We start from the raw sequence: 20,285 nt of genomic DNA on the forward strand, positions 1-20,285 counted from the left end.
ATTTGTGATCTCAGTCCTGTCGAACTTGCCCGAGAACAAAAGCCCGTCTCTCAGATGTCCCAGAGTCCCATAGCCAGAGCGGGATGAGGGTGGGTGGCCGGAAGTCCCATATTTCCGATGGGGAAAATGAGGCTCAGAGAGGGGCGCGCTCTTGCAGGAGATCACAGTCCGAGTCAGTGGTGTAGCCGACTTCAGAACCCGAGGGCACTACTTGCTGGTCCCGAGGCCCTAACTTGTCTGTTGAGGGTAGGGTGCAGAAAAAGTTCACCGACCGGCCTGGGGTGGGAGGGGGGGCTGGCTGGGGCCCCCAGGGATGGGGAGGATTTCGACTGGCTGTGAGAGGGCACCCCCTTACCATGCCAGGCTTCCCTGGCGACCCTTCGGGTGTCCTCTCTTCACTGCATGAATGAGGCTAGGGTGACCCTCCCTTCCTTCACCGTCTGCCTCTCGGGCCCTGGGGGTCCCGCAGCCCAGACAGGTCTTTGGACTGGGCCGGTGTGTAGGCCTCTCCCTAGGCTTGGAGGCCAGATCATCTTCGATGTCTCCTCCAGCTCCGAGATCCGGAACACTGTCTCCTCACAGCTCATGGGGCTGGCTGCTTCTCCCGCATCAGGTCTCACTGGGATGCCACACACCCCAGAGAAGTGACCTTCACAGCTGGGCAGGGTTCCCTCCTCTGTGCTCCGCAGCCCCAAGTGTGGCTCCAGGATGACACTTATCACTGCGTTTTAATTAGCTGATTTACTTGTTGATCTGGCCCACGTGACTGTGAGCTCCCTGAGATTAGCATCTGTGGTCACTGCTGTATCCCCAGTGCCAAGTGAGGCTTGGCCCAAGTAAGAGCTTTGAATCAGTCACAACCAGCTTTAAAATTTGGGTGACTTCTGGAATGCTACAGAGGACAGCATGTGGAGACTCCAGGCCTCCTGAGGGGTTGTGTGGAGGCTCTCCGTGTGTTATCTTCACTTGGGGGGCGGAGGCACACAGAGATCGGGTCTGAACCGGGCATGACGTGCTCCTGCTGGCAGCATCTGTCTCTTTCGGTCGTCCAAGCCCATCACAAAGCTGAGAGGGACTTTTTTCCCCCTACCACTTTGTACACTGATTTTTCACTAAGCATTACTGTGTTCCAAAGGAGCAACCTTTTTTTAGCCTACAGCCCAATTCCTTCCCTCTCTGTCTCAGGAGAATTTGAGCTCAGCCAGGAGCCACCTTTTCCCTCCCCAGGTGTGCACAGAACAGAGGAAGGGACTGAGAATCAGCCTCCAGGGTTTACAAAAGGGGCCATGAGTGGGCATCAGCACTAAGAAAGGGTGGGGACAATGCGGTGCTGTGGCAGGGACAAGGCCTGGTAGTCTGGTCCCTTCTGGCTTGTCCAAAGCCCTGAGGATTCCTGCCACCTCTGAGCTCATTAAAGGCCCAAGGTGACTTGCCTTTCCCAGAGCCTGGCTAAGTCAGCTCTTCTGAGTCAGGGGCAGAGAGTGAGGGGTGGTCCCGGCCTGGAGACGTTGCTGGCCTGTGGCTTTAGAGAGGCTGGGGAAACGCTCGGCACCTCCCAGTGTCTAGCTCCCTAGGAAGGCCTATATACCTACTTTCTCATTTGATTCACAACCCCATTTGCAGCTGAGAAAACTGAGGCACAGTTGTTTGTCCTCAGGCATGCCTGTTAGAGGCTACCTGACTCTAGGGAGGTTAGAACTTGGGCTCTGAGGTCAGAGCTGCCACCTCGTAGGTGTGAGACTGGCAAGAAACTGCCCTTCTGGGCATCCGTTTCCTCCCCAGGAATCTGGAGTAATAACAGTGGTGGTAATTCTGGTAACTACAGTCAGGACTTTGAGAACCTGGCCACCGACATCTCCCCCACCCCCAGCATGTCACCTTATACATCCTGCTTCCTTCTGATGCCGTCTGTGACCCCGACTTCAACTCAGTAAAACAAACAAAAGCCAACATGCCAAAACAAACAAAAACTGCAACATTTAATTTTTTTCCCCCCAAACCAAGACACTGACACTAGGCTGATTTCCCTTTACAATGTTATTTTCTACAATAGAAGCTGGGACAGAGATACAAACACAGCCCACTGAATCAGGGGGTGGTGGTATAACATTGTTAGAAAGGAGGGGTGTTAAAAAAAAAAAAAGACCTCCCCTCCCCCCATCTCCCTGCTCACCTCCCTAAAGAGAGGAAGCCATGGACATTCTCAGTCCTGGCAGATCATGCCATGTGGTCAGTTTGTGGGGTGACCAGGAAAAAAAAAAAAACAAACTAAAAATATTGTAGACCTTTATTTCTTTTCTTTAAATCTCCTAGTAAAAACGTTAAACTGTCTTTCAAGAAGATTCCAAACTGGCATTGCATAGACCAATTCCTTTCCAAAAATATCTCTAATATACTCTTTCTATCTCTCTCTCTATATATAGGATTTTAAGTCCAGAGCTGTGGGCACCTAATGGGAATTCACTGAGCTTGAGGGGACCATAGGGCCGAAGAATGAGCTCCCACGTGGGGATGAGGCCAGGGGCTCCAGGCCTCCGGCTCCAGCCAGCATTAATTTGGTTGTGGCCGAATTCTGTTAGTCCAATTACCCTGGCCCAGGGCCTAGCGTGGGAGGGTGTGGCAGGCTCTGTCTCCTTCTGGGGTGACTGTCAAGTTCAGACCTCGCCTAGGGTGGGGCTGGGGTTCTTGGTTTGGGGAATTCTCCCCAACAGCACCAAAGCCAGCTATTTTATGTCTAAAGCCCCAGAACTTTGAATGAGACCCCAAATACACCCTGAATGCCTCTCCTCACTGGGCTGAGGTCATGAAGATAGAGAAGGGAAGGACAGCATTCCCCCATCTTCTGGGGGTCACTTCAACTGGAGACAGTGCGGCCAGCTCCCTTTTAAAGTGCCAGGTGTCTGTGGGGCAGGAAGGGACCCGCAGAGCTGACCAGAGCCTTCTCCAGCCAGAGCAAATGCTCCGTCCTGCCTCAGCAGGCACCTTCTAACATTCATTTTCTAAAAGTTAGGTAATTAAAAACAACAACAAAAATCCTAGAAATGCTCTGGTCCCAACGCCAGGAGGTTCCAACACCAAGACTCCAATTCTTGCCAGTGGGGCAGAAGGGCAAGGACCCCTCCCAGCCTGGGGAGGAGACACCCCCATCTGCCCCCACCCAGATCCCCAGCCCTGCTGGGGCCCAGCCAGCGGGTAGGGAGAGAACAGAACCACCTCCCCTCACCTGGGGGAGGAGAAGGTACCAAACCGTGAACTCTCAAAACGAAAAGAAAAAGAAAGGAAGGAAGGAAAGGAAAAAAGAGGAAAAAAAGAGGCAAGAAAAGGAAAAAGGTATAGGGCTAAGTAAACACCAGCCTGCTGGGTTTATACAAAATGAGTGAAATTTAAGAGCGGCAGGGGGTCTGTCCAGGGACTGGCTGGCAGTCAGAACCCACCTTCAAGCAAGTAACAAGGACTAGGATGGGAAAGTGCTGAGAGCAGAGCATTTAGGGAGGGGCGGGGGCGGGGCCAAACTGCCCCCCGCCCCCACCGCGCGCTGGGAAAACCCCATTAATGGACCCCACTTCGCCCTTGCCCAGAGAGGGGATGCTTTCAGAGGATGGCTGAGGCTTTTCTGGCCAGGAAGCCAGCTCCAGGCCAGGCCAGTCACAGCCCACCTGCCTCTCCAGCACTGGCCCTGGCCTGGGCCAGCTGACCCTGAGGGAGAGAAAGGGCGCTTTGCCTGCCAAGCCCAGCCCAGCCAGGCCACTGACCTCCAAGGGCTTGGGAGGCACCTGCCCTGGCTTCCTACTGGAAGCCAGCTGCTCAGGACCCAGTCCCGGGCAGGGGGGAAACACCATCCACGCTCAGACCTTTCTCAGCATGGGGCTCAGGCCTGAGCTGGAGCTAACTGGAGTGGGAGGGGCAGTGGCCACGTTCCAGCCGGGCTTCGAGGGCTGGGCTGCTGACTGCACAGCAGGCAGCACCCAGGAATCCTTGGGGAGGGCTCAGAGCACAGGCAGGTGAGGGCCAGAGCGCTGTGCTGGAAACAAGCGTGTGCAAAGTGCAGGCTGCCAGGGCAGCAGGAGAACATTCGTTGCAGGGGGGGTGGGGTCTCAATCTGGAGTGTGGGTGGAGTTTGAGGTCTTGGTTCCCAGGAGGAGGCTGCCAGCAGGTCCCCCAGGACACAGGGAAGGGACAGCTGAAGCACTGAGCAGTCAGAGGGCCATGGTGGCAGGATTCCAGGGGTGGACTGGCCCCCCAAGGGCAAGGGAGCAATGGAGCAAGGCCCTGCCAGGGCCACTGGCTGGGCCAGTGCTCCTGGAGTGAGCAGGGACACAGAACAAGAGGCCCCTCAGCCACAAGCATCCTTGCATGTGCAGGAGCTGCTGCATGTCCTCGCCAAGGGGCCAGGTGGGTGTCCAGAGGGGCAGTCCCCGCCGCGTTTGTCTGGCCCCACCTGCTTCACGGGCCCATGTGTCCTGCCCTCTAGTGGTTCAGAGGAGAATATTCACAGTGGTGCCCGGGGCCCTGGCGGACCATGAGCGTCCCAGCAATGATGGGAGGTCAATGGAATGATGCTTTGGGGCTGGAGTGCATGGAGCAGGCACAGATGAAATGCGGCACGGATGGTGATCCGAAGGGGAAGGTCCCTTGTGGAATGACTTGGGTCTGGACGCCTGTGAAGGCAGGGCCCTTCTCCAGCCTGGACGCCCGCTCCTCAATGGCTTTCAATCACGACTGGCTCATAGACCCCAGAGGAGACCCTGCGGGGAGAGACAGGTCAGCTTGTCATCCTTGATGGTCCTTTGCGCCAGGTCCTTTGCACCAGGTCCCTGGGAGTATCTCACAAGCAGGCCCCACTTTGCAGAGAAAGAAACTGAGGCTCAGAGAAGTTGAATCACTTGCCCAGGGCAACACAGATGTTAAGTATCGGAGTCTATAGGAGTGCAGAGCTGGCACAGACCATGCCCCAAGCCCTCCTGAGCACCGGCAGCTCTCACGCTGGGGTGTGCTGCGCCCCTCCTCATGACAACTCTGGCAGGGAGGGTCTGCAGCTAGCCCCACTTGACAGGTGAAGAAACTGAAGCTCAGAGGGATTATGAGGCTTTGCTAAAAGCGCGGGAGAAGGTTGGGGAGCTTGACCGGCTCTTCTCCCCGCTGAGGGAGGCCAGGGCCACCCCTGGGATTGTGGACATTCAGGGCTCAGCATACAGCTCTGCAATGACCTTGCTGCCAAATAGATTGGTTCTTCCCGTCCTGCATCTCAGTTTCCTCATCCTCAGAGGGGGCTAGAGAGGGATGTCACAAAGCCCCAAGGAAGTGCCCTCTGTTTCCTTCTTGCCCACCCCACCCGGGGCAGCAGAGGCGGCCATGGAAAGATGGCAGTTGCAATATCAAGCCTCAGCCAGTAGGGGTCAGCAGAGCAGCACCAGAGGGCAGGTCTGGAGACCGTGCATGGCCCAGCAAAGCCTCCTTCTCGCACCGGCCGGAGATGGGGCCCACAGGAACCAGGGGAAAAGGCTTCAGCACAGCCCCGCAGGTGGGAAGCTCTACTACTCACTCATTCATTCATTCATTCAGTGAGCCAGGCACACAGCAAGCATGCTGTAAGTGAATGATCATGAGAGGGCACTCTAAAACTGTAGAGTTCAAGTCCAAGTTTGATCCTACCACCTCCTCGTCTCTGAACATCATGCAGCAGAAATCTGTGTTGCTCACTGCCGTATCCCCAGCACCTAGGGATAGCTCAGTACCTGGTGTGTAGCTGGTGTGCAATAAATATTTGTTCAATAAATAAACGAGTCATCATCATCATTTTTTTAGGAGTTCCCAGATCCAGGAGGAAGGGAAAGAAAAGTAGAATCCAAAATAAAGATGTATTAAGCCCCTGCTATGTGCCAAGCCTTGTGCTAGGCACTTACCAAGGTTCCTCAGAACCCCCAAAATCAAACCCAGGGCCTTCGTCCCAGGTTTCCGGGTAAGGTGGTGTGGTCCACATCATTTGACAGATGGGGAAACTGAGGCTCAGAGAGAAGTGACTGGTCCAAGGTCACACGGACAAGAGCTGGCATTCAAAGCTAGGTCAGTGGGCTGCAGAGGCCATATCCTCTCACCACTATGCCCCAGAGCATAGTCACACTTGTGACCCACCCAGAACCTTCAGCCCTACCTGTTGGCCAGCTGGATGCCACTCAGGGTGGTGGAGCCATCACGGCTCACGAACAGCCGGAGGTTGCTGTCTGTGGGGACACAGGGAAGGATGGGGGCTGAGTGGGGCGGCGCCGCCAGGGAGCCCCTGGGCATCGTCCCTGGCCCGCCGGCGCGGGCAGCTCACCCTCAGTATTGCTGCCGTCCGTGAAGTCCTGGCTCTGCATGATCTTCTCCACGATGTCGTCAGCGTCAATCCGCGTGTCATCCACCCAGGTCGGGTGGCTCTCCACAGAGTCCTTCTTCCTCCTGGGGCGGGGCGGGGCAGAGTCACAACAGTCAGGGCAGCAACAGGCACGATGACGACAGGACCAAGCACCTACAGCACTCAGGATGCTCAAAGTGCGCGTGAGAGCTGGTCCAGACTGTCTTCATTTAACCTTCACATCAAACCCTACGTGCGGATGCTGCTACGACCTGGTTTTACAGAGGAGGCCACGGATGCACTGAGAGGTTAAGTATCAGCCTCTGAGAGGCTGCAGAGCAAGGGAGCAGGCAGGGACAGAGGGGAGACAAACCGCACGCAGCAACTGCTCACTGAGCATGCGTGCCAGGCCGGGGCGCCGCACCTGTGAGCGTCAGCTGGTTGAATAGCCACGCCCACACCACTGCGGCCGGGGCCCCCTTGTCCCCCTGTTACAGGTAGAGAAACAGAGGCTCAGGGAGCCACCGTCGGGGTCTGCTCTCCAGGAGCACGTACGGTGAGACTTACCGAAACGAGCGGTCCGACAGATGTGGGGGCCAGGGTGGCCGCGGCGGCTTCTCGGGGGGCCGGTGCTCACGCTCGCTGCCCTCGGGACCCTCCACAGCTATGCTGAGGCCGCCCGAGGCGCTGCTGCTGGTGGACGTGTTCCGGCGGTGCGTCAGGTCCGAGAGGCTGGAGGAGCACGAGTGCTCGGTGCTGTAGCCTGGGGGGCGGTCGGGGACGTTGACTACCGGGAGCCGGGGGGCCGGGGAAGGTGGAAGGCCAAGGGCAAGGGGCCGGGTGGGCACTCACCAGAGATCTTGGACTGCTGGCTGGCGTAGCTGGAGTTGCGGGAGTGGCCGGAGTGGAACACCTCCTCGGGGCTGGAGAGGTTCTGGTCCGGCTCCTCTGGCACCCCTGGAAGCCAGGTAGGGGCAGGGGTTACCAGTGTGCCCGCCCTCGCCCTTGCTCCTCCTCTCACTGAGTGTGGCGGGGGTGGGGGTGGGGTGGAGAGCACATTATGTATTTCCATTTAAGAGACTGAAAAGCTGAGGTCCAGGGGAGCAGCAACCTGCCCAGAGCCGCAGGTCACCACTCAAACCCAGGGTCATTCCACAAATATCTGTTGGGGACGTCCTCCACGCTGGGCGCTCTACCGGGTGCTGGCAACAGGAGACATGGTGTCACAGGCACCAGTGGTGGGAAAGAAGAATGTTGAACAAAAATGACCCACGATTAACCACAACTGGCGAATGGCGCAGAGTCGGGAGCATATGGGGGGGGGGGGTCTGACCCAGTCTGGAATCAGGGAAGGCTTCTCTGAGGAGGTGGCCTTAATGCGAAACCTTCAGGATGTGTGGAAGGGAGCAAGCCAGAAGGGAGCAGCATCAGGGGAAGGGCCTTCCAGACAGAGGGAATGGCATAAGCAAAGGCCCTGAGGCTTGAATGGGCTTGGGTCTGTGTAGCTGGAGCGGAGTGAATAAGGGGGTGCGGGAGGCAGGGAACACACTTTCGGGCAGTGACAGCAGGAGATTCCAGGGAACCAGGTGGGGTCTGCCCAGGGCTCCATGAGTAACCCCACCACCACCCACCAGTCCTCCTGGTCAACACAGGAAGCAAGGACTCATCCATCCTCTCTTCAGAGATGAGCACACCCAGGCCACTGGATGGACCTCAGGCCTGCCTGTGTCCCCACCCAAAGCCACACGGCTTTTCAAGTTGGCAGGTTCTCCACATCTGAGGGGTTGCAGAAGAGGGAGAGCGAGAGGCAGCAAGCCAGCGATGGAGGCTTGTGGGGGCTCAAATCCCACCCCCCGTGGGAGAGGCTCCTCTTCTACTTTGCACAAAAGGCCCCATGTTTGCTGGAGGGGCCTGGTCCCCAGATCTCTCCTCTGGGGAGCCCCCATTCCTGCATGCAGCCCCCGGCTCTGGGCCACACTAGGCTGGGTGTGCAGGAAAAACGGGAGTGGAGGGAAGCTGGCCCTTGGGGTCAGAGGGTCCCTCACTGCTCCCATGCCCTGGGGGCAGAATCACCCAGCAAACAGGGCCTGAGGCCTGTGCCCTAACTGCTCTCGCGGCATAAACTAGGGCCGCCGCGTGCCGCCTTGCTTACTGATCAGCTAAGGGGCAGTCCTCCCCCGAGCTCTGAGCTCACCCCCAGGGAAGGGGTGCAGAGGCCAAGGCTCATGCTCGGAGGGGCCTGCTTCGCCCCGCACAGCACCCAGGGTTGGGGGGTGGTGCAGGCTGGAGCCTTCTCTCCTGGTATCACCTCCCCCTCTTAATTGCCACACTGATTCCTCTGGGGATTCAAGCTCATTTGCATTTTTCATAATATTAGTAATAATGATAATTTAACAAAACACGTGCTGGGAAATACAGAGGACATACTATGTGCCAGGCAAGGCGCGCCCGTACGTTTGCTCAGTTCATCCCCAGAGCAACCCAAGATGTGATTGCTACTGCTGATCCCATTTTGCAGAGGAGGACGCTGAGACCTGGAGAGGCAAAACGGCCAGTCAAGGTCACGCAGCAAGTAGCAGAGCAGGAGCTCACAGGACATCTCTCTGCCAGGAAAACTGCACACCACACCCCAGATTCAGCTCAAATGACACCCCTTCAGGGAGCTTTCCCCAGTCGTCCCCAGGCGGACACCTTCTGTGTCTCTCTGACACCTCTCGTCACAGCTGTAGGTGGACATGCATTTGACATATTTATTATCTCACTGACACCTGTCTCTCCTGCTAGGCCAGGGACCCGGTTAGTCTCGGTCCAGGGCGCTGCTGTGATCCTGAGGCCACGCACAGAGCCCGGATCACAGGAGGGGCTCAGATGCCTGCCTAATGGAAGCGTGGGTGGGTGCCCGCCATCCCACTAGCCTTCCCTTCTCAGCAAGCATCCCCCTTGGGACCTAGGGATATGGGGAGGTAAAAGCCTTCAGCCATGGGAGGGGTAGGGAGGGCAGGTGAGGAACAGTACCTGAGCTGAGGATGGTGGGCCGGGCCTTGGGGGGCCGGGACCCTGTCAGGGAGTTGGTGCCACTGCCACTGCTGCTGGTCCCGCCACCCTTACACGTCAGCTGCAGGGAGGAATCCTGGCCTGGGATGGAGATGGACTTGGCAGTGGACGGCGGCCTTGGGAAGACAGATGGGTGTGACCGGAGTGCCCCACTTTGGGGTCGGAGAAGACAGGGGAACCCAAGAGCCTGGAGGAGGGGACAGTCCCTTGTCCCCCCTCCCCATGTCCAGGACAGAGCCCCCACCCCTCCAGCGCCCTGCACCAGCACTCACGTCTTGAAACAGGGGTCTCCAGAGAGCAGGAACATTCCAATGGTGACCTGTGCAAAAGCCCGAGGAATCAGCCACGCCCCATCCACCCCCCAGCCCAGGCGCCCGGCCTCCCTGTGGCCTCCCTGCTCTGGCTTCAGATGCGCTTGGACTCTGATCCTATCTCTGTCCCTTGCTGGCCCTGGCAAAGCCACCAAACTTCAGTGAAGCCCAGTTTCCTCGTGCAGAGGACAAAACTGATCCTAACGCCTACCTCGTGGAATAGTGGAGAGGATGCTGGCACGGGGTGAGAGGAGGGAAAGTCAGCTACTGTCATTGCAAAACCACAAATAGACCGTGAGGCCCTTGAGGGAGGAGCCGCAGACACTCTCTATCCTCTGCGCCCCTCGCAGCCCTCAGAGCAGGTGAGCAGGTGGGAGGGAGGCTCTCGACGCCTACGCGGTGGGGAGGGGTTCACAGATTCCAACACAGAGAGCAGGGGCTTGTGAAAGTTTGTTGAATAAAGTAAAGCAAGAAGCCATTAGAAATGTAACATCCACTCGGGCAAAGATTTTGGCAATGGTCTAAACAAGGCAAGGTTTGGGTCCCCAAATCTGGGCTGTGGCGGAACGACAGGCAGAGGGGTGATGGGGTGGGAAAGAGGTGCTCAGATCACAGGGACACCTCTGACAAAAATGGTGACGGCTGGGGTGAGGCTTTGTTTTTAATGGATTGTTTCATTTGGCCATGATAGCAACCTACAAAGTACGTGATGGCCCCAGGCTGTAGACGAGGGAACTGAGACTCAGACTCAGGGGAAGGGACTGCTCAAGGCCCTGCAGACAGGATGTGGGGGAGATGGCCTTGAACTGGAGGCCACCTGCCCCTGGGGCCTTGATCTGGCCTGAGGATGCACTGGGCCACTGGGGCAAGGCTGAAAGGGCTTGGCTCTCACAACAACTAGCCTGGACCTTTTCAGGTGCCTCTGGTTTCTTCGGCAAAAGGCCCAGGACGCCCCAGAGCCCTTGCCTGCCACCTCTTGCCCAGCTCTGCCAGGCATAACGTGCTCCCGCTGGGTCAGCTCGCAGAGGTGTGGTTACACAACAAGACTGTTTTCTCAGCCAGGTGGAAGGGTGTGGGGACGAGGAAGAGAGGCATGCTGGCAGTGGATGCCCAGATATCTCTGTCCCAAGAGGCCAAACAGGCAGCTGCCTGGGGGGAGGGTGATGCCCCGGCTGGAAGCCTTCCCGTGGCTGGACCCTCTGAGCAGCTGTCCGGCTCTGCCAGGTCTGGGGATGGCAGTCCATCTGCTCACTGATGCTCTGGGAGCTCAGGCTGCCTCATGACGTGTGGGCAGTGGTTAGGAGCTGGACCGCAGGGTCAAGTGCCAGCTCTGCTTGTGACCCAGGCGGATGATCTACCCTCTGTGCCTCAGCCCCCTGCGGTGCAAACCTGGGGCCAATAACAGATGCCCCAGCCCACAGGGCTGTTGTCAGACACCCCGAGATAAGGGGTGGTGAGCACTCAGCCATGCTGAGCTCACCGGAAGTGCTCACCAAAGCATGAAAGGGACTACTGGGTCCACCCCGACCCTGATTAAGGATGGGGAAACTGAGGCCAGTGCCTGAGTCAGGCTTTCGATGGTGGTTTCCTGACCCCAGGGCCCACGTCTTTCCCAGTGTCTCTCACTGCCTGTCTGGGGTGAGAACCTGTATTCTTAACAACCATTCAGGGGACTGTGACAAGGAGCACGTTTGCCCCCGCCCCTTGGTGGGAGGGGGCGGATGGGGCAGCAGAGCCCTGGTACCTTGAGGATGGAGTTGTCCTGTCGGGTGTTCTTCGTGTCGTATCCCTCCAGCAGGCAGCAGCGCACTGTGGAGCCTGAGCCTGCAAACTCCGCCAGGTTCAAGTCGGCAAAGCCCAACTGTGGGGACAGAGAGGGTGGGAGGCTGAGGGGAGTGCGGGCGCATGGCTGGCAGCCCAAGGGTTAGCTTGGCAAGGTGGGATGGGGAGGGGAGGCAGAGCCCTCGGGCCCGCCCCACAGCCCAGAATGACTGTTGCATAATCGGCACCCAAGGACAGAGGCCCGGGCTGGCGGCTCCAACGTGGCAAAGCCAGGAGCTCACATCCCTGAGCTGCACAAAGCGCCCTTTGTGCCGTGTCCCAGCGTGCACCAGGGCAGCGCCCGAGATGAAAGGACATTGTTGTCTGTGACACAGACGCATTGTTCCCTGGGAAACAAGGCCGTGCTGTGGGAGCCACCAGGCCAGCGGACAGGAGGGGAGGGAAGGCCCGTGGGAACTTGGTGTTGGGCTGCGAGGGTGGAGGGCACTGCAGGGTGAGCAGGAGACCCTGGCGGGAGCTGGAGTAAGAGGCTGGTGGGAACTCCCAGCTGCTCCTGCGATGCAGAAGGGAGCAAGGGATGCGGAGGGGAGCGAGAAAGTGTGAGAACATGGTGTATGAGCTGAGAAGGCCTCCTGGGTGGAAGCCAAGTCTGCCAGACCTGGAGGTTGAGGTTGGGGGGATGCTGGGCTTGGCGACCTGGAAGACGAACCAAGCCAATCAGGAACATTTATTGAGCATCTGCTGCATGCAAGTCTCTACTGCAGAGCTTAGGGCACATGCTTCAGACAAGGAAACTAAGGTTCAGAGCGGGGAAGTGACTTGCTCAGGGGCTCACACACCTTAACCGGCAGAGCCAGAACTGACATCAGGCCTGATCAGCATCAAGTCTCACCACCTTTCTGGGCCTCAGCTTCCTCCTCTGATTAAGGGGAGCTGAGCCTGTGGTAGAGGTTTGATTAAAGAATGGAAGGGAAGGGCCTGGCAGGTCTGACATGTGACATAGCAGGTTTGTGGCGGGGAGGGGGAAGGAGGTGGGAGTTCCGGCTGTTTGCTGGCAGTTTCTTTCCTGGCTGTCCTTTACCCACATGCATCAACAGGAGGAGAAATCTCCACTCCGAGAGCATCTTCCACAGCCCGGTTCTAGCCACCCTGCCCTCTGTTTCTGGAGAGGGCATCAGCGTCCTGGCCAAGGCAGAGTACAAGGCCCGGTCCACTGAGCTTCCTGGGCTCTGGTCGGTGGGAAGGAACACGCCCTGCACAGCACCTCCCTCGGGCTGTCCACGCAGAGTGAGGTGAGGCGGAGGCATGTCCCCTCTGGACTGACTGAGCCCAGCCCCTGCTGCCGGGCGCCTCCCCAGGCCTCAGAGGGTGGGCAAGAGTCCCCACGAGAAGCGGGCTTAGGGCAGAGCAGACTGATTCAAAGCCAGAGGTAACCCTTCCAGAGCCGTCTTCCCCCACCTTCCCCAGTGGAAAAGGTTTTAACGTGTAGGCCTGAACTGTCTGTGGGCACAGGGAAAGCCCGGCAACCACACAGATGTGCAACAGCGGGGTGTGGCCGAGCCCGCTTCACCCAGCCAAAGGATGGGCCCCGCCGCTGTAAGACAGCAGCAGGAAATTTGTGATGACACAAAAATGTGCCCATGATGTATTGGTAAGTAAAAAACCAAGTTGCAGAATCTGTTTAGTACAAGTCCCTCTTGTGAATTTAAATATCATGTCACCTGCGTGTGTGCAAGTACACACATAGGGTGCGCCTTGTATGATCCTCTAAACCATATGCGCACGTTTTATTCACTGCTCTGGACGCATATTTCATGCTTTTTTTTTTTTTTTTCTTAGAAGGTCTGGAAAGACCCTAACAAATCAAAATGGTGGAGTCTGAGGAGGAGGCCTAGAGAGAAACAGGGTGGAAACCACCCTTTCACTCTGAAAACCTCTGTCCCATCTGTGCTGCAACAAGCATCCACTGCCTTTATGTTAAGTGCAAAGACTATCAATAAAGATATTTCAAAAAAATAGGGGCTTCCCTGGTGGTGCAGAGGTTAAGAATCCGCCTGCCAATGCATGGGACACAGGTTTGAGCCCCGGTCCCGGAAGATCCCACATGCCAAGGAGCAACTAAGCCCGTGCACCACAACTACTGAGCCTAAACTCTAGAGCCCGCATGCCACAGCTCCTGAGCCCACGCGCCTAGAGCCCGTGCTCCACAACAAGAGAAGCCACCGCAATGAGAAGCCTGTGCACTGCAACGAAGAGTAGCCCCCACTCACCGCAACTAAAGAATGCCCGCGCGCAGCAACGAAGACCCAACACAGCCAAAAATAAATTAAAAAAAAAAAAGATATTTCCAAAAAATAATACATCTCATGGAGGGCAGGGTGTCTTCTGTTTGGGGCAAGAGAGGCGGCTGGAGTTTCGTCTAGGAGCTTCTCTCATGCCTGTCCCATCCACCCATCCCGTCCCACCCTGCCGCCCCTTCACATGGCCCCGCTTACCTTGGAGTAAGCCTTCCCACCTTTCAGCTCCTGCATGGGAAACAGACAAAGGCAGCAGGATGACTAGGGGATCCCAGGGACCTCATGGGTCTCCCCAGTCCACCCCACCCCCCAATCTGACTCCCAGGGAAGGAGGACAAGAAAAGGGGTTGACTGACTCACTCAGGGCATGGGCCTAAAGCCAGCAATCCAGTGGCCCTACCAGCGCCCCCTGGCCTCTCACCTTGCGCACCGACACACGGAAGATGCAGGGGTCCAGCAGGCCGGTGGCCGGGTTGGCACTCATCTTACACACGAAGGTGAACCTCTTCCGCCACCGCACACAGTTCTCTTGCACCTCCTCCCTGCGGGTCAGAGGGACAGTGAACGCAAGGGTGCAGGGTCCACTTTTAGGGACATGAGGGCCCTGCTACCTTTGGGACGGGGAGGGAAACTCTCACTTTTCACTTTGTATCACAAAGTGACTGTATTTTCATAACAAGAATCTGCTTGTGTACGTGTTATTAAAAAAAACAACAAAAACATAAAAATAAAAAATGAAAAAACACAAGGCGAGGGTGAGATCAGGCTCGGGGCAGCTGTCTGTTTCCAGCACTGCCTGTCCCACCCCCAACCTTGCTCTGGGGTCTTGGGTAGCTCCTTCGGCTGCCATTACCTCCCTCCAGCTGGACTGCCACTGGCCATCTCAAGTGAGCCTCACAACGGTGTTCCCAGGATGGACTCCCAGCCCTTTTTACAGATGAAGAAACTGAGGCTAGATAAACTGCCCAGTCCTGCCCAGCCAGGAAACAGCTGGCCCTCGGCCCAGTGCTGCCTGGCTCCAGAGCCCCCTTCTTCACCAGTAATAATAACAATGATAATAATAATAACAACAACAACAACAGCTAACACTCATATGGTACTTCTGTGTGCCAGGCACCACCCAGAGCACATCATAAAACCAGCTGCCACAGGAGCCTTCTCCAAGTGCTGGCGATCCAAGGTCATGCTAACCCTCCCAGCAACCGTCTGGGGCAGCTACTACCCGTAGTCCAAGCCCACGTTCAAAGAAACTGGGAGCTCTAGGGCTAAGACCCCGGCCCGAGGCCCACCACTGGCAGAGCAGAACAGGGACTTGAACCCAGGCAGCCTGGCTCTGGTGCCACATGCTCAACCCTCCCCGCTGGGTCAGGGCAGGGTGGGGGAGGGGGTGCTTGCTTTCCAGCCCCTGGAGCACCTCCTGGATCTGAGGAGCACGACCAAGCCCACCAATTCAGCACCACCCCCCCCGCACTGGGGAGGCACCCTGTGCCCTGGGGGTGAGTGGGAGCCAGTGGGAGCAGTCCACCGAGCCTCTCCAGCTGTCTCAGGGGCCGGTGGGCCCCGGGGGTGGCAGCGGCACGTGGTGGAAATGAGCCCCCCTGCCACGGCAGGACGCACTCAGGAAGGGAGGGGCAGGCGTACGAAACATGATCTCCAGCCTCATCCCACCTAACAGGAACGGCGAGTGGACAGCTGAGGAAGTGACCACTCCACACCCTGGAGACCGGAGGGGCTCGGGTTAATGGCCAGACGGGGGCCGGTGGGCGGAGGGTCAGCACAGGTTGAGCATCTCCTGAACACGGGCTGGCCTGCTTCTCACGGCAACCCCGGAAGGAGACTCTGTGCCACCCCTTCTACAGCTGAGGGCACTGAGGCTCCCGGAGACCACCCAAGGTCACACCCCCAGTGATGGACAAAGCAGGATCTGAACTCAGGACGGTCCAACTGCAGAGTCAGAGCGCTCAGCCATCACCGTGGTTCACGGGTCAGGGGCTCAGGAAAGCCTGGCAGACAGACCCCCCTGGGGTTGTGGAGCCAGCAGCGCCCTAATCTGCACCCGAGGCGTCTACCCATGTCTCTGAGTCCCAAGTATGTGCCAGGTGCTGGATGCTGTGGTGGACTTGATTCACAGATTGACATCTGACAGTCACCCCACTGATGACTCAGTGTCACCAGGACAGGGTGGGGGAAGGGGTGAGTCAGGGAAGGTGACTGGCTGCAGGGAGGTGGCATTCAGGCTCAGACCCGAATGAAGTGGGGGGAGTAGCAAACGGGGGAGACGGTTCCTGGCAGAGGGAATCTCATGAGTGAGGAACAAACATACTCTTGGTTTCTCAGCCGATGAAAGCTCCCAAGCCAAGCCTCTATGAGGAACTCCCTCTTAGCCCCACAAGTCTTTAAGGATGGGACCAAGGCTTCCCCACATCCTGCCAGGGCTGTGACAAGAAGCAACAGGACTCCGTCGGGCAGACCTGGGCTCGCAGCCTCACGCTCACTGTGCAACTTGGGCTGGGGCCAATCACCAAAATGCTCTGACCTTGTTAGGAAGGTGAGCTCCAGCAACCCCCGCAGACTGGGGACAAACGGAAAAGGTCAGGGCTAGAGATCAGGGGGAGGAAGGGAGAGCTCCCAACCCGCCAGCGGACATGGGCAGGAACCCTCAGGAAGCAGGTGTCAAAGGAGGAGCGGGAACCCTGGGCTGGAGCACCATCTGACCCAGCCATGGCGGCTCTCCTCATTCATTCATTCAAATAATTGAGCACCAGTAGTGTGCCAGTCCCTGTTCTATGCACTGGGGCCTCAGCAATGACTAGCTTACATTTTGCTGGGAGTGGGAAGGAAGAACGAAAACAACTTCTTTTGGCAGATGACTTAATCTTGTATGTAGAAAATCCTAAGGAATCCAGTAAAAAAACTGTTAGAATACATGAGTTCAGCCAGGTTGCAATATACAAAAATCAGTTATTTCTCTATACAGTACTAGTGAACATCCACAATGAAATGAAGAAAACAATTTCATTTACAATAGTATCAAAAAGAATAAATTCAACAAAAGAAATACAAAACATATACTCTGGAAAACTACAAACTACATTGCTGAAAGAAATTCAAGAAGATCTAAATAAATGGAAAGACATCCCACAGTCGTGGACTGAAATATTTAATATTGTTAAGATGATAATACTCCCGGGCTTCCCCGGTGGCGCAGTGGTTAAGAATCCGCCTGCCAATGCAGGGGACACGGGTTCGAGCCCTGGTCCGGGAAGATCCCACATGCCGCGGAGCAACTAAGCCCGTGCGTCCCAACTACCAAGCCTGCGCTCTAGGGCCCGCGAGCCACAACTACTGAGCCTACGTGCTACAACTACTGAAGGCCGCGCGCCTAGAGCCCGTGCTCCGCAACAAGAGAAGCCACCGCAATGAGAAGCCCATGCACGGCAACGAAGAACAGCCCCTGCTCGCTGCAACTAGAGAAAGCCTGCATGCAGCAACGAAGATCCAACACAGCCACAAAAAAAAATTGACTGCTAATGGGTATGGGGTTTCTTTTTGGGGTGATGAAAATGTTCTAAAATTGACTGTGGTGATGGTCACACAACTCTGTGAATACACTAAAAACTACCAAACGGTACACTTTTTTTTTTTAAATTTATTTTATTTATTTTTGTTGGGTCTTTGTTGCTGCACGCAGGCTTTCTCTAGTTGTGGCGAGCGGGACTACTCTTCGCCGCGGTGCACGGGCTTCTCAATGCAGTGGCTTCTCTTGTTGTGGAGCACGGGCTCTAGGCACGCGGGCTTCAGTAGTTGTGGCATGCAGGCTCAGTAGTTGTGGCTCGTGGGCTCTAGAGCGCAGGTTCAGTAGTTGTGGCGCACGGGCTTAGTTGCTCTGCAGCACGTGGGATCTTTCCGGACCAGGGCTTGAACTCATGTCCCCTGTGTTGGCAGGCAGATTCTTAACTACTGCACCACCACGGAAGCCCCCAAATTGTACACTTTAAATGGGTGAATTGTGTGGTCTGTGAATTACGTCTTAATAAAGCTGTTACCAAAATGAAAACATGGTAGTTCAAATAAAGAGAGAAAAATGGAGAAAACAGAACAAGGAAGGTGGGTAGGGAGTACTGGATAGAGATGAGAAGGTGGGGGATGCTACTTTGGGCAGGTGGTTGGGGAAAGAAGCCCTTTGGCAGTGACGTCTGAGCAAGGTCTGGAGTGAAGTGAGGATGTGGGCTGAGCAAAGACTGGGGGAAGAGCTGTCCTGATGCATGAACAGCAAGTGCAAAGGCCCTGAGGTAGAAACAAGCTTGGCAAGTGGAGAAGCAGCATGGGGGCCAGCGGCTGAATGGGACTGGGGAGGGGAGCAGAGGGGACGAGGTTGTCGAGGGAACAGGGGTAGGTCATGCTGGACCATGGTGAGAACTTTGAATCTTCCTCTGACAGTGCCTCTGTCTCGCCATTATGGATTCCGGTTTTGGGCAGAGGCTGAAAGCAGCCCTGAGGAGGTGAATGGAAGGGTGAAAAGAGCAGAATACTTCCCAAGCAGCCAAAGGCCCAAGCCTGAAAGCAGGGAAAGCTAGGGGGCAGCCAGGGCTCCCATGTGGACCCTCAGATCTCCGCCCACCCCCTCCACTTGCTCGAGCCAGCCAGGAGTTGGAAGCAGCTGCTGGAGCCTGAGGAGGAAGCTCACAGTGCTGGGCGTGTTGAAACACCCAGAGGAATTAGGATTAGTGTCTGGGAACAAAAGCCGATATCGAATTGTGGGCTCTCTCCCTTCCCCTTTGTGAGTCTGCCATGGGAACACCCGGCCAGGAAGCCTGCTTGACCGTGGTTCCTGCAGGCCTGGCCAGAGAAAGCCATGCGGAGCCCTCCCAGGCTCAGGTAACAGGCTGTTTCCTCTCCCCCTGTGGGAAGGTGGGCAGGGGCAGGGCTCACGGGATCAGCCCTGGGCCTCCCTCATGTTTCCACAGGGCTCTAAACACACGCTCTTAAATGCCACCACTCCCATAGGAAGCAGCTCAGAGCCTCGCCCTGGCCCACCCAGGAGGTCACAGCAAGGATAAATACAAACACCCCAGCAGTGGCCATTCCCTGTGGGCCTACTGTGTGCTGCCTGGAACTCCTGAACGCTGCAAGTTGGGTGTTATCATGGCCCACTTTACAGATGAGGAAAATGAGGCTCAGAAAGGCTGAGAAACTCACTCACAGCTACAGAGTGGTGAGGAGCAGAGCCCGGTCTTGACTCCAGGCCCATCTGTGTCCAGAGCCAGAGATGGCACAGCCAGGACTCAGCCCTGCAGCCGCCTCCAGAGCCCTCTGAAGAGAGAGAGCTGGGCACCCTCAGTCAGGTGGTATGGGGTCTCAGGCACAGGGCAGGGATAATGGGGGAGATGAAAGATGAGCACAGGCCCTGGGGTGGGGGTGAGGGGGCATTCATTTAAAAAAAAAGACAGGAATTAAGATGGCAAGCAGGGGACCATGAGCCCCAGGTGGGAGCTTGCCAGGCCAGGTTTGAGGGGATCTCAGGGGCTTGATTCATTCGAAAACCTCTTATTAAGCACTTATTAGGTGCCAGGTACTGCTGCAGGCCCTAGGGACATAAACAGTGAATAAAACAGAAATTCCTGCCTTCAAGGGGCTTATAGTCTGGCAGCAGGAAGGAGACAGACAAAATAAGGCAAAAACACAAGATGGTGGTAAGTACTATGGAGGAAAAAGGAACAGGGAAGGAGGCAGGCAGTGCCTGGGTTGGGGGTGCCTGAGGGAAAGACGGCCAGGGAAGGTGTTAATGGGAAGGTGACATCTGAGCAAAGAGCCGAAGGGGGTGAGAGAGTGACCCACACAGACGCCTGGGGGAAGAGCAGTCCAGGCACGAGGAACAGTCAGCGCAAAGGCCCTGAGGTAGGAATATGCCTGACATGTTTAAGAAGGCACGAGGAGAGGCTTAGGAGGGGCTTCCCTGGTGGCGCAGTGGTTAAGAATCCACCTGCCAATGCAGGGTACATGGGTTCGAGCCCTGGTCCGGGAAGATCCCACATGCCGCAGGGCAATTAAGCCCGTGCACCACGATTACTGAGCCTGCGGTCTAGAGCTGGCGAGCCACAACTACTGAGCCCGTGCGCCACAACTACCGAAGTCTGTGCGCCTAGAGCCCGTGCTCCGCAACAAGAGAAGCCACCGCAATGAGAAGCCCGCGCACCGCAAGCCCGCGCACAGCAACGAAGACCCAAAGCAGCCAAAAATAAATATAAATAAATAAATTTATTTAAAAAAGAAGGCATGAGGAGGCTAGAGGCCAAAAAGCCACCCCAGGAACAGCAAAGGCCCACTGCGGCGCTGCCAAGAGCCCTGAAGGGTGACCGGGATCCTGAAAGCTGAGCACCGCTTGACACCAGCCATGACCTTGACAGACTGTGGCCCTGGGGGCAGGGACAGGGCCTGTGTGGGAAACGTGGATCTCTGCATACATTCCCCAACTCCCCAGGTGCAGTGAGCCAGAAAGAGGAAGAG

At 56.6% G+C, this 20,285-nt stretch overlaps 1 protein-coding gene across 1 annotated transcript in view; it reads right to left on the reverse strand.

Moving 5' to 3' along the window:
- Nucleotides 1-4,127: 4,127 nt before the first annotated feature.
- The window catches only part of EEIG1 (estrogen-induced osteoclastogenesis regulator 1), a 32,139-nt gene continuing 15,981 nt past the window's right edge, over nucleotides 4,128-20,285 (reverse strand). The window contains exons 2-11 of the mRNA XM_007471748.1: nucleotides 14,200-14,320; nucleotides 13,977-14,006; nucleotides 11,444-11,560; nucleotides 9,661-9,707; nucleotides 9,350-9,504; nucleotides 7,187-7,291; nucleotides 6,902-7,097; nucleotides 6,317-6,438; nucleotides 6,152-6,221; nucleotides 4,128-4,745 (exon numbers count right to left, since the gene is read on the reverse strand). Of these exons, the coding sequence (XP_007471810.1) occupies nucleotides 4,700-4,745; nucleotides 6,152-6,221; nucleotides 6,317-6,438; nucleotides 6,902-7,097; nucleotides 7,187-7,291; nucleotides 9,350-9,504; nucleotides 9,661-9,707; nucleotides 11,444-11,560; nucleotides 13,977-14,006; nucleotides 14,200-14,320 (1,009 nt within the window). The 3' untranslated portion in view covers nucleotides 4,128-4,699. The remainder of the gene's footprint in view (nucleotides 4,746-6,151; nucleotides 6,222-6,316; nucleotides 6,439-6,901; nucleotides 7,098-7,186; nucleotides 7,292-9,349; nucleotides 9,505-9,660; nucleotides 9,708-11,443; nucleotides 11,561-13,976; nucleotides 14,007-14,199; nucleotides 14,321-20,285) is intronic.

Source organism: Lipotes vexillifer, unplaced genomic scaffold, assembly GCF_000442215.2.
Source record: "Lipotes vexillifer unplaced genomic scaffold, Lipotes_vexillifer_v1.1 scaffold98, whole genome shotgun sequence".
NCBI classification, from domain to species: Eukaryota; Metazoa; Chordata; class Mammalia; order Artiodactyla; family Lipotidae; genus Lipotes; species Lipotes vexillifer.